Source organism: Corvus moneduloides, chromosome 16 (genome assembly GCF_009650955.1).
Source record: "Corvus moneduloides isolate bCorMon1 chromosome 16, bCorMon1.pri, whole genome shotgun sequence".
NCBI lineage: Eukaryota > Metazoa > Chordata > Aves > Passeriformes > Corvidae > Corvus > Corvus moneduloides.
The window spans coordinates 9,085,363-9,099,044 of NC_045491.1; the positions used below are offsets into that span (position 1 = coordinate 9,085,363).

The 13,682-nt window shown below is 50.0% G+C and overlaps 1 protein-coding gene across 2 annotated transcripts; it reads right to left on the reverse strand.

Annotated features, from left to right (window-relative positions):
- Positions 1-343: 343 nt before the first annotated feature.
- ZNF598 (zinc finger protein 598) lies at positions 344-13,266 on the reverse strand. Of its 2 annotated transcripts, none has more exons than XM_032125580.1 (12): positions 13,012-13,266; positions 11,689-11,801; positions 10,350-10,479; positions 8,885-9,096; positions 7,930-8,147; positions 7,159-7,276; positions 5,963-6,147; positions 5,566-5,638; positions 4,480-5,240; positions 3,361-3,496; positions 2,466-2,610; positions 344-2,355 (listed from the first exon to the last, which is right to left on the reverse strand). In XM_032125580.1, the coding sequence occupies exons 1-12, from the start codon at positions 13,249-13,251 to the stop codon at positions 2,008-2,010; spliced, it is 2,679 nt and encodes an 892-aa protein (XP_031981471.1). In that variant the 5' UTR covers positions 13,252-13,266; the 3' UTR covers positions 344-2,007. The 2 variants fall into 2 exon arrangements, with proteins under 2 accessions (XP_031981471.1, XP_031981470.1); XM_032125579.1 differs by having other exon boundaries at positions 5,566-5,635; positions 13,012-13,213.
- Between the last annotated feature and the right edge of the window lie 416 nt (positions 13,267-13,682).

Below are 13,682 nucleotides of genomic sequence, written 5' to 3' on the forward strand. Positions count from 1 at the left end.
CAGTTCAGCTGCCTGGATTTCGTTGCAATACACATTAAAAACCTCAGCTCCTTTAAGAGTTTTAATCTCCAACAGCTCCCACCTGAGGGTTGGGAAGTTCAGTTTCTTTGCAGATACCTCTGTCTGAGCAGACGCTTCCAGGAGTTGCAGTTGTCACTAACCTCTGTGCAGTGTAGTATAAAGTGGACTGTGTATGGAAATAAGTTTAAAATGTTTACAATTTTGTATATATTATATATATAAAAATATCTTTTGAGAGAACAATCTGTGATTCTGTATTTTCAGTGTCTGTGTAACCAACTGCAACTTATTTTCAATAAAGAGCTAAAAATGAACAGAAAAAAAAATTTGGTAATAACTTTATTTAATCAGGTGAGCACAAGGAACAAGGAGACTGCAACATCAGGCCCCAGAGATGCAGCACCTCGAGGGAACTCCCAGCAGCACCTCCTGGGGAACACAGAGCTGCTGATGGAGAAATAACTGAAACCCAAGGGAAGACAGAAGATGCTCCTGCAGGGAAGACACATTTCACTCCCTGAACTTTACAAACCAAAGGGATGGGGAGAGTTGCTGACTGGAAGTGGTGGGGGCAGCTGGCAGCACCCAGCCCCCTCAGGTGTCCCTGCCTGGGGCCAGGATCAGCTCCAGGATCCCCAGCGAGGCAGGGACTGCCAGGGACTCATGCAGTGTGTGAACCACCATACAGCCAAATCACCCTCCCCAGCCCCTTCTGGGCCAAATCCAACATGGGCAGGTGGTCAGAACAGTCTCAAATATTCAAGAAAAGAAACCCAAAGCACTTTGCAGCCTGAGAGCAAGCAAAAATAACGTGTAAGGCAAGGAAGAGTGACTGTAGGCAGGAGTAGCTCTTGGGTAATACTCTGAGCTCGATTTCATAGAAATGATGCTGCTAGAAAAGCTGTGTTTCATCACTAAAAATTACATAAATTAATTTCAGCTTTATCCCTACACATTAAAAATAACTAAACCTGGAGATGGGAGAGAATCAGACACTGAACTACAGCCATGGGGGACTCCTGGCACTGCTGCTGGAGGAGTCACTTCAAAGGAGGAAGAGATCTCCCTCTTCCTCTGAGGTGGAATTTGGGGAGGCCAAGGAACACGAGCAAAACTACATCAGCCTGGTGTCACCGAGGGAGGTGCAGGTGTCAGACCACTGTAAACAGATAAATGCACTTAAAGGCACTGCAGAAAACATGGTCAGTGATCAGCAGCATTTAATGTCCCAGGATGCTGTTGGGAGCTCCCACCAGTAATACATCCAAGTAATTAGAAACATGGCAGTCATTAAATAAAATTCCCATGTGCTTTACAGAGAGTAAAGCCTTAATGCTGTTACTGTACATGCAGGGCTACAAAATCAGTTTCTTGAAAGAACTTTACAGAAAAGGTCAGAGGCAACTTCAAATCTTGCACAGATCAGCCCAATTCTTCAAGCAGCAGAATTGACTCTGTTTGCAGAAAGAAAACTCTGCAGCCCAGTGTTTGCAGCTCTCCTGGTCACACACCCCCGTGAGCAGCGCTTTCCTTCACCTTTTACCCCTGACTAGTGTGATCTTCACTGAAACAGCACAAAAAAAATCAGAATGTTATAAGGGAAGCCACTTCCATTCATTTCAGTGATCCATAAACTTCCTCCACCCCAAAACCAGAAAGAAACCCCCAAACCAGAGCATATTCCCCTATTGTGTCCCCTGTCATTCTGCAGATCAGAAAGGATTCCCAGCTATTGCATGTTCAGGAGGAAGGAGCCCTGCCTGCCCCCACTGCAGCTCAGCCTAACCCTACCCTGGATTTGGGAGCTCAGACAGTGGGTGGGGACGAGCTCTGGCACATTCCCATGATCCCTTTGCCCAGGAGGGCTTCCCAAGTCACCTGCTCCTCACTGCCTCAGCCGGCACCGGCCCCCAGCCACGCTACTGCCAAACCTCATTCCAAAGTGCACATCCACAGCCAGAGCCTGGGTCGTGGCCCTGGGGAGAGCTAACTGATGATCCTGCTGATTGCTTGGAGTGAGGGGAACTCCTCATCCTCGATATGCAAAGCTTTGTGGGTGACCACGTCCTGCTGGGTCAGCACCTGCCTGCACGTGGGGCAGATGTAGCAGTCGAGGTCGGCGGGGGAGTCTGTCTGCCAAACGTTCTTTTTGTTCTTTTTGGGTTTGTTGGAGCTTTGTTTCTCCTTGATCCGGAAGTCGTTGTGAGCAGAGAGCAGTTCCTGCTGCTTGGCCGTGTCTGGCAGCAACACCAACAACTCCTTGAAAATCTTCTTGAAGTTTTCCCCCAGCAGTTCCCGGCAGCTTTTGTAATACTGAGCTGCAGAGATCAGCCCCTGCAGGGGACAGGGAAGGGCAATAATTAAGAGGAAAAAAATATTTATCTATTAAAAATCCCACTGGGATTCAGGCCTCCTAGAAAGGGAGGCTTTGGGAACCCACTCACCTGTCTGAACTGCCCAGAATGAGTTTTAAATTTATTGAACTTGGACTCATCGCTCTGAAGAAATTCTTTAATGGATTGTATGAGCTGGATGTTCCTCTGCTGGAAGTTCTCAGGTATCAAGTATGATCCATGACAGGATTTTGGCCTGTGTTGGAAAAGACCAGAAGCGACCCTGACATTGGTTTGTGTCACACAAATATGACATAAATCACAAGGCTGTTCTGGTTTACAGCTGCACGTCCTTCCTTCACCCAGCTACACAAAAGCAGCACACAGCTGTCTTGTCAGGATAATAAAATATGGGATTTCTGTATCAGATTCCAGCTTTACACAAACAGAATGTTTAAAATCCAAGTTTAACATGGTCCTGATGAGCTGCTCTGTGAGCTGGATGCGCTCAAAAGTCCTGAGCAAAGACCTCACCATGAATAAAACAACAGATAATGCAGGTTCTGTATTAAACTGACACAAAGTTTTCCCTCCCCTTTTCCTACAAACTCCTCTTTCTATCCCAGAAGGGACAAGAGAGCAGCTACAGGAAAGATCAAGAGCAGTGAAGGTCACCAAGGAGAACACACCTCAGCACCTTGCTCCTGGGACTCCCACAGAATCGATGTGAAGTACAGGAATATGTTGGAACTGCAGATTTCCAAATAAATCTAGAACAGACCAAGGTCTGAGCAGCCAAAACATTGCACAGTTCCTCAGACTCTTAACTACACAAGGCTGTTCTATGCAATTCTCCCGGATCCAACCCACAGCACCCTGGGACTTGCCAGTGGGACTCTTCACTGGGCTGGCCCCGCTTGAGTAACCCCCTGTGCGCTGTTTGAAGCCCCTGTGACACGTGTGAGGTGTGAGGTGCCCCGTGCCCCCTGGCAGGCCCTTGACTCACTCTTTCAGAGCTGTAGTGACGGGTTCAGAGATGGTGGAGGATGGGATGACAGCGAAGCCCGGGGGGGGTTTGCTGATAGGCACCGACAGGCCCGGAGGCGGAGGAGGGTTCTTCAACAGCACCACGGAGTTAAAGCCTGAGGGAAGCAGGGAAGGGGCAGGAATTAGAGACCCACAGACCCCTGGCTAAAACCCACACCAGTGCTTGACACACTGCAGAAGCACCAAGAAGAATTTGCAGTGCAGACATCACTATATTGGAGAAAACCTAAAAAAAATCTTCAAGAAGCACTTGAGAGTGGCTGATGTTCCTCTACAGAGAAAGTGCTTTAATTATTCATTTTCTTTTTCAATGGAAAATAATTTTGAAAGCCCACTCCAAGACACAATGAAAAACACTTTTGCATTATTAAAGGAAACACAAATCACTGGAGGAGGCAGCAGGCCTGGCCTGGCCTCTCCCAGCAGGAGCTGCACAAACAGCGGTGCTGGCATCTCCTGATGCGATCCCACTTCCACGAAAACCACTCCAAGTCACGTTTGTTGCCGTCTCTCTGCTTTCACAAGGTCATGGCTAAAAGAACAGCAGGAAACCTCTCCCAGCACAGGAGGAAGTGGCCAAGGAAGTGAAGTGACAAGTGCCAGCAGGGACAGGACACAACCAGATTCCCTAGCCTGCAGCAGCTTCCAAGGCAGATCTTGGAGCACAACACACGGATGTGTCAGCCCTGGGGACAGGGAAAAACCAACTCTTCATCCATGAGCAAATAGCTCCAGCTGTGGGGCAGAGGTGGTTCCCAGAGGACATTCCAGGCCTCCTGTGACACCCAGGCTGCCTTTGCCTCCAGAGCCCAAGTGGCACCTGGTGGCAGAACCTCGCACAAGAGCCAGAATGAGTTTATGCAACACATCCATGTGTTCTCTGGGCTCTCTACAAGCCAAGCTGGCCGTGCCCAGCAGTGCTTCCTCATCCCTGAGGTGTCCAATGCCAGGTGGGACAGGCCTTGGAGCAACCTAGGATAGTGCAAGGTGCCCCTGCCCACGGCAGGGGAATGAGATGATCTTTAAGATCCCTGCCACCCAAACCATTCCATGACTCTGTGATTCATTCCATGTTTACCTGGTGGCGGGGGCATCCTGGCTGATCCTGAGCTCCCAAGAGCTGGGAAGTCTTCCTGAGGTAAAGGGCATTTGTTAGTCACTGGGGGCTTTTTAAGGCCGGGGGGCTCTTTGGGTGTACCACAGCCAGCTGATGGTTTATCCGAGTGCCCGTTAACGACAGCTGTGGCTCTGTCAGGGCCGTGAGCAGCAGGGAACACCTTGGATGGCTGCTCTGCTTCCGAGGGCTTTTCTGCTGCTGGCCTGGGGAATGATGTCTCCTGGGACGGGCGTGGGGATGATGAGCTCTGCTTCTCAACCCCTGTCTTCTTCTTCTTGCCCACTTTTGTAAAAGTTTGTGAGGTAGAAGCTGCCAGCAAGGACGAGACGTCAAACATGGTCGGGGCGTTCCGGATCTCTTGGGTGGTCAGGCCACCACCGCCATCCTCATCATCCGACTCACAGAGTTTATTGCTCTTCTTACTTCCTTTGGAGGTGTTCAAGAATGGTTTTTTGGCTGGCTGGTTGACACAGGGGCTGCTCATGGCTTTGACCACGTTTTTACTGGAACCATTGTTCCATGCAGATGTGATGTGAGTTACTGTCTTATTGGTGGGCTTCACTTTGGACACCAGAGCTGGGAAATCCTCCTCCTGGAAGGCTGCTTTCCTGGCTGTCGTTGTGTACATCAGAGACATCCCTGATGAGATGCTGGGAGCTGCAGAGGAGGACAAGCTTGGGAAATCTTCTTCTTTAAGCTTAACCAGTGCTGGCTGGGCAGAGCTGTGGGGAAGGGAGAGGGTTTGAGTTAATGAGGCAGCACAACCCCAAGGGACAGCACAAACCCACAACTCTCCACTCTTCCTCAAACTGTCACTTCGGGTGGCACAACAGGAGTTTTACTTGATGATCCTCTAGGGTCTCTTCCAGCTGATATTCCATGATTCTAAAGACCAGCCAGGAGCTGGCTCGAGGCAGGAGGGGATAGGGCAGGGGAAGCCTTGGAGTGATCAAATGATCTGGAAAATTATTTTCCCCCAGAAATGCAGAACACATCGATCAGCTTCTAAATGTACTTTGTCCCTGCTGCAGCCCTGTGCAGACTCACCCTTGGAGAGGTCCTGCTGCAGAGCCGATTGCTGGAAAGTCGCCCTGGCTGAGCACTCCGTTAGCAGCTGCTTCTTTTGGAACAGGGACAGAAAAAGCAAAGACATGTTTTCAACCCAAACACATTCATTCCAGAGCAGGGGCTATCAATGACCATGACAGCAGCACTACCAAGGCCTATTTTCAGCAGCTGATGATGTCATTAACCAACATTCCAGAGGAACAATTTCAATCCATGCATCACTATTTCCTTCAATTAACTGTGCTCCCCATTATGTCATGGTATACAGGAAACTCATGATACTTTAAATGAGTAAAACATGGGTAAGGCAGAACTATCTGAGGGAACCTTCCAGACACTGAGATGCCCTGCAGTGCAGGACCTGTCCAACACTCACCTGTGACATCGTTTGAAGACTTTGGCACACGTTTGGAGCCGAGCACGTCGGGATCCCTCAAATCCTCCTTTCTCCCCCTGCTGCTGTTGCCTTCCTCTTTGTCCTCCACCCTCTTCTTCTCTTCCTGCCGTTTGGCTGCCACAGATGCCCTGACTGCTGCTGCAACATCCCTGTCTTCTTCTTCCCTGCAGGACAGGGAAGGGTCCCTTGGTCAAACAGCAAGGATCACAGAGCAGCTGCCTCGCTCCAGTCTCACCTCTGTGGTGCCAGCTCCGGTAACATCCCTGATCTCGTGCTGCCACCTGCTGAGAAGCCTAAACCAGCCCCACCACTCCAATCCACCCCAGCCAGGCAACATTCCCCCTTGGATTCCCAAGTTCCATGTGTGGGAATAACAATCCAGGACAGAAGAAACGGGGGTGAACTGGGAGAGACAGCACCACGGATGCAGGGGGCACCTGTCTCTCCCATTCATTTCCAAAGACATGGAATCATTCTTGGAGGCCACAGGAACTCTTTGAGACATAGCTGGGCATGAACTCTCAACACATGCATGATCCACATGCGACACCAACAGAGGAGTGTTTTGGGATGGACTTTTTTCCCCAGTGGAATCACCAGTAATGAACCAGCTGCCCGTCCAGCAAGAAAAAGAAGAAAATAAGATGTGCAGGATGTAAAAAGCACTCAGGTCTGGTGTGGATGAAGAAACATAGAAATGTAAAGTTTCATTTCAATACTTAACCCTCTTCCTTTTCCAAAGCACTCAGTCTGGCCACACAGAGATCTGTTAGTTCAATGAAACAGGTCCTTAGAACAGGAATTTCATGATTACCCAGACCAAAAACTCCATTAAACCTGCACAGACTTGTCACCTACTTCAGAAAATCCTGTTTAGAGAAGTTTGCACAAAAACAGCTGCTGGAATTCATTTAGGGTTCTGAGTTTATTTAACCCACAAGTTGAGGGTTACATTGTTTGCTTCCTGAGCTGAAACTTCACACAAAATAATTCCATGATGACCAAGCACATAGCCCGGACACGGGCTCGGACTGGAAGCTCTCAGATAAGGATTCACCATGGAGGTCTCCAAATTTTGTACCACTTCCTTCCTCCTAATCCACCAAAATACTGTGAACTGGCAAGGAAAAGCCAACACTAAATGGGAATAAAACTCACAACGTTGTGCCACTCACCTCTTGTACCTCCAGCTGCCTCTCCTGTTCTGCTGGTTTCCTCGGCTGCTCAACCTGCTTGCCCTCCCTTGCCTGTTGAACCTGTCAACCTCTTCATAGTCCTCTGCACCTACAACACCTAAACAGGAGGGAGGAATGATGACTCTCAGTTATTTCTCTACTGTGGGCATTGCATTGTGCCTGAAAAATGCAAAAATATACTGGTACAAATAAACTATCTTCATTTCTTTCTGATGACCAAGTCAGCAGTTCTCGTAAAATTACATGTCCTCATTAAACTCACACAATCCTACACAAAAATCCTACAATAATTCTGGTAGGAAGGGATGTCTGGATATCACCTGCTCCAGCCCTTTACTCAGAGCAAGGCCAGCTCTGAAACTATATCAGAGGGCTTTGTCTGGGCAAGTTCTGGTTATCTTCAACCTCTACAACCTCTCAGGCTGAAGAGGCCTTCTCAATCTCTACAAGCTCTTGGTGCTGTTCCAGGGCTTGTCTACCTTCTTTGGGAAGAATTTTTTCATGGCTATGAAATATTCACCAGATGTTCTTGAAAAGTCTTCGAGAATAAGAGCCATAGAATGGTTTGGGTGGGAGGGATCTTAAAGGACATCTTGCTCCTGAGCAGGAATACCTTCCACTAGACCAGGCTGCTCCAAGCCCTGTTCAACTTTGGGCACTTCCAGGGATGGAGCAGCCTCCTCCACCCCCCAGGTTAGTTAGTCCCTCCCTAACCCTGGGGTGCCCGTCGGTGCCCCCAGCCCAGCCCACCTTCGGTCCTGCGCGGGTGCCGGGGGGTGTAGGTGAACTGCAGGTCGATGTGGCGGTTCTGGCGCGCCTCGGCCCGGCTCTTGCTGTGGCAGGCGCTCTTGTGGGCCTTGTAGTCGATCTCGGTGCGGAAGGCGTGCGTGAACTGCTCCGAGCTGCAGCGGCCCTCCTCGCACAGGAAGTGCTTCTCGCGGAAGTGCTCCCGCAGGTATTCGTAATCACTGCGAGCAGAAAACACAGAGCTGACCCTTCCCACGGTACGACACAGCCACTCGTACAAGGGCAAGTGAGGACAAGCCCTGGTGGTTGGTTGGTCCTTATCCCCAGGGATGTTTTCCAGTTGACACAGTTTCTGTATGGCCAATGCATGATCCAGGTGTTAAAGTAAACCCACAGATGCTCAGCTCATCCAGCTGTGCACATGACAAAAATGTTACTCCTATTCCCTTTGCACACGAACTTTGGAGCGTTAGAATCAAGGAATCACAGGATTAAGGTTGGAAAAGACCTTTAAGACCATCAACCAGCACCACCACCATGTTCACCACTAAGTACCACATCCACATGGTTTTAAACACTTTCAGGGATGGCGACTCCACCATTTCCCTGAGTAACCTCTTCTAATGACTGACAGCCCTTTCCATGAAGGAATTTTTCCCAATACCCAGTCTAAAACCCCCCTGGTGCAACTTAAGAACATTTCCTCTCATCCTGTCCACCATTAAAAGTAACACACCAGACAGCTGCTGTCAGGCTGCAAAATGTAACTTTTAATAAAGAAAATTTTAAAGCATGAACTAGACTATTTTGGCTATTTGTTTGAGGAATTGCAGCCAACCTGCTGCCATCCCTCCACTCTGCCTTTAAACACTACTATCCCCTACGTTCAAAGCAGACCCAAGCAATTTTCCTTCAAAATTTAAGCTAGAGAAAGGACTCATATCAATAATCTTCTTGCCTGTAGTACTCCTGAGCCCCCTCAGAGTCACAGAAGTGACAGAAGTAGTGATCCCTCCGCAGGTGTTTCAGTAACTCGTCGTTGTCCAGGTACCGCTCGTCGCAGAACTTGCAGAGGGGGTGGCCCCGGTGGGAGGTGTCATCGGGATCCCCGTGGATCCGGTGCCGGGCCAGGTCCTTCCGGGAATACCATTTCCTTTCGTAGGTGAAGATCTGGAGAGACAGATATTGTATTCATTGATTGGTATTTCTAGATTTGTATTGTTTCTTATGGACACTGAACTAAACGGAACAAGCCAGCTTGTGTCCAGCTTCTCCATTTGTAGGGGTGGAAGACTTGCTTCAAAAAGATGCACTTTGACCACCAACACCTAGAATTTTTGGTGGACAGGAAATAAAATTCAAGTGATGGATTCTAATTCAATCTAACTTGCATTTCTCTGAACACTGGAAATGGATTTAATTCACTTTTTTCCCTTTGGAATCTTTTTATACTGTAACAAGTTTAAATTATAATCTCTGGGGTAGAAAAATCCTAACTATGTATTTATCAACAAACGGTATTTTGCATTCTCGAATTTAAAAACCCCAAGTGAGCTGTTTTACTTTCCTCACACAGGAACCACCCCAAACAGCTGCACACAGAGGATCCACTTCAGTGAACAAATTGTGTATCATAAGCCAACACTCTGTCCCCACTACCACATGAGCTATTTTGGTAGCAAGGGTTCTGGAGATGCCTAAAGGATTGACCCAGCCTTAAGAACAGAATATCCTTTATTTCTGGCCTAGACAAAGACTGGGAAATTGCTCTGGGAAAAGGTTTGTTTGGCTCTGCCATGGACTGAAACTTCCACAAGTTTAAGAGCTTCTTCTCAGTGGCTACAAGTAACATGGAACTTCTTTCTTTGAAATAAAAATCTCTACAATATTCTGAAATTAAAAAGCAAGTTTTAATATTGTTTATGAGAAAAAATGACAAACAAGTTCCCTTGGTGCTGGGTTCGTACACTGAGCATGAAGCACCTCACCAGAGCTCAAAAGACACCACAAACCAAAGAAGGTCCTGCCCTCCCTCCCCACTTCCCTTCAATCAGCTCCAGAGATTCCAAGACCACAGGAAAGACTCAACTCAGTTCCCAGACTTATTAGGGTTCATTCAGGTCAACCTGCTCACTCCTGGATCCCATCCCTTTTGGCAGAGAACTCCACTTCACCTGGCACGAACCAACTGTGGCACCACCACTGTGGGGTTTAATTTAAAATCTGGAGAACCTCCAGGCCCTCTTCATTAATCAGTTTATGGAAGGAGAAAGGCTTAAAATAAAGCAACTGGCCTCACTGCAGGAAGAGGAAACCTAAATAAATCCTTGCTGTTCTGCTTTCCCATCTTTCCCAGGAACTCCTGGAAGTCATGGAGGAAAACCCGCCTCCTTCCCACACATCCAAGCAGAGGCCCAGCTCACCTTTAAGTGTTTAACACAGAGTTTGCAGCAGAAGAGCTCATGCTGCTTCCTCATGTGCTGTTCCAGATCTGCAAAGGTGTTGAAGAGCTTTGCATCCGGGCACAAGGAGCATTCATGCTGCAGCAGCTTCCTAAGGGATGAGAAGAGTCCCAAAAATGATCCAATTCCCTCTCAGCACCCCGATACCTTGAGCAAGACACAAACGTTCCATCCCTAGGAAAAGGCTCCAGCTTTATGGCTCCCCTGCAATCTGTAGCGTGGGTTGTGACCTGCTTATTCCAAGAATTCTGCTGTATGGCAGGAATGGGATGGAACCAAATTACACCAAGGTCCCAACTGCTGGGGAAGAGCTGAGCAGCCACAGAGTAGGAACTACACTGTCACTACAAAGCTGAGTAAACTGAAACAAACCCATCCACTATTGGAGATTCAGCTGATTCCTGCAACATTCACATCCAATTCCATTACACTTTCCAATGTCAGAAACTGAGGAATACAGTGGGGAGAGATAAAGAATTGTATGAGGAAAGGAGGGGAAAAAACCCGCCCCAAAATCCCATCCCACAATGGTTCCCAAGAAGAGCTGAGCACTGGTCTCACTGTAAGACTCCCAATCCCTCATTTCCATAAATATCAAGCCATGCAAAACTGTAAATGTACCAAAGTTACACTCTCAGCCCAAATCAGGGGGAATATAATGCCCAATTCTCCAAGGAAAAGGCTCCACTGCCTGCATGGCTTCATCTTTTCCACTCCTCTTTCCATTATCTCAAACCCTCCCAATTAAGATTGTTATGAAAAATATCTGTAGAACACGATGCTGATGCCACGTTTTTATTCTGCACTGGTTTTTTTACTTCACCTTTTTTCTCTCCCATTCAGAATTAAGATCTTTGTGTGAAGACAATGCTACTCTTCATGCAATACTTGTCACAACTGGGTTTGGTTAGTCCTTACTCAGCACAGCAGTAATTACAATTGTAACAGTAATTAAGTCTTTATCACTTTCCACAGCAGCCATGCAAGGAATAGAGAGGTTTTCGGCAGGTTGCTGCTGCTAAAGATGCCAAAAATGCCTTTTATTGACAGAGCAAAGCTTGTGTGTTGTGTTGGTGAATCCAACACTGCAGCCTCGAGGAGCTGCTGAGTGTTCAATGCCACTGCCCTGCTCCAGCCTGTCACCTTGCCAAAAACACCTGCACGGCAGGTGACTCACATCCCCAGCTCCTCAAATCCCAAGAAACCACACCACCCTGCCCTCCCACAGCAGCACTTCCTGCCACGTCCCGTGCGTCACCACGTGCTCGGGGAGACATTCCAGGAAGGAGCCAGCGCTCACCTGTACAGTGCATAAACCTCTGCATCCATGAAATAAATGTCATATTTCTTCTCATGCTGCAGCTGGTGCAGGGCTATGGAGGAGAAGGACGGGAGCTTCCGCCCGAACACCACCTGTGGGACACAGCACCGGGATCAGCAGGAGCTGTGGGATTCCAGGCAAGTTCCCCAGCACAAACTCTGGGAGCTCCCCACGCCCACAGAGCTTTGTGCCAGCCCCAGCTGTCACACCCCCAGGCACTCTCCCCTGCTGTCAGCAAAGCCACAGGACATCTTATCAACCTGCCAGAGAAACGTGGATTAGCCCAGCCAGGCCTTTGGAGTTTGGACGAGATTAGGAAACGTTCCTGGTCTGTTTTGCTCCCACAGCTGTTCCCAGAGTAAATATCCTCAACCAACACAACCCCTTCCACAGCCAATGCCTGGCAGGAGCCCTGCCCTCGGCTCCTCCCCATCTCCTGGAGGATCACAAGGCAACCTGGAGTCTCTAAGTGACAAGTGACTCAATACCTAAGAGTCTGGCAGGGAAACCACTTCTTTCCTTAACTCCCAGGTAAGCGAGGAGCAAAACACACAACACTTCCTAAATTGCTTGTACCACATATCCTTCTCAGGGAATTTCCTTGTTCCCAGCTGCTCCCGCTTGGCTCTGAGCACTGCAGCTGTTTAAGGTATTACAGGAGCCACCTACCACTGCCTGCTCCAGCACATTCCCAGCCTGGGAATTACTGGGGTAGCAGCAACATTTAGGGCACAGCTGGAGTTACCAGCCCCAGCCCAGAAAGGCTGAGACATAAATACAGTAAAGAATTTCAGTTCTTACAGCAAAAGCTACATTGTCAATCCAGAAATAGATTCTCAGAGAGGCTGTGGCTGCCCCTGGATCGCTGGAAGTGCCCAAGGCCAGGCTGGACGGGGCCTGGCGCAGCCTGAGATAGTGGAAGGTGTCCCTGCCCATGGCAGGGGGTGGCACCGGATGGGCTTTAAAGTCCTTCCATTGCAAACCATTCCAGGATTTTATGAGTCCATGATCCCTCCTAAGAGCAGCTGCCTCCTGAAGCAGGGAGCAAAGGCTCCATTCTGTGCTGCCAGAGCGAACTCTGCTGACTTCAAACCATAAACATTCACTCCAAACTCCATTTTCTTCACATTTTGTTTCCTACTCGCCCGGGCGGCGGCGGCAACCCCGGGAGCGGGGCAGAGGGCGGATAACCCGGGCTGTCCGTCCCCGCCGGTTCCACTCAGCGCATTCCCCCACCACCCCGTGCCCGAGCGCTGCCCCGCCCGGCCCGAGGCCCCCCCCAGCTCCCGGGCCCGGCCTCACCTGCCGCAGCTCCTCCCGGCACACGGCGCAGTACCGGACGCCGCAGAGCGCCCGCATCCGCACGGAGCAGCGGTAGCAGATCGGGTGCTCGCAGCGGCCCAGGGCCACCACGTCCAGCTCCCCGCAGCACAGCACGCACGGCCCCTCCGCCGGGCCCGGCCCCGCGCCGGCCATGGCGGCCTCGGCCCCGCGCCGCCCCGCCCGCACCACTGAGCACGGGCTAGAGCGCCGCCCCACCATAGAGACGTGCGCTCACATAGCGCTCATTGGCCATAGAGTTCGGCCCAGAGCGCCGCCGCGCTGCTGGAATTAATTCCCCTCACGGCGACACCACCACCCCACTGACGTCACCGCGCGGTCCTCCAGAGGCCGGCCATCGAAACGCAGCGCGGTAACCCTAGAGATGCGCTGGGCGGAGCGTCCCTGGCTGGGCCGCTCTGGCTCGCTCTCGATGGTGTTTTGGAGGAGGAGGAGGACCCCGGGGCTATTCGGGCGTCCCGGGCACATTTGGGGTCTCGAGGTCCTTCCTCAACACCCCCGGTTGTGGGGACATGGGGATCTCAGACTCTGCACCTCATTCTGTGGGGACATGAGCCACCCTAGGGCCATTCCTGCTACCCCTGGATGTGGGGACATGGGGGAACCTCAGCCCATTCCATTCCCCCCCTGTG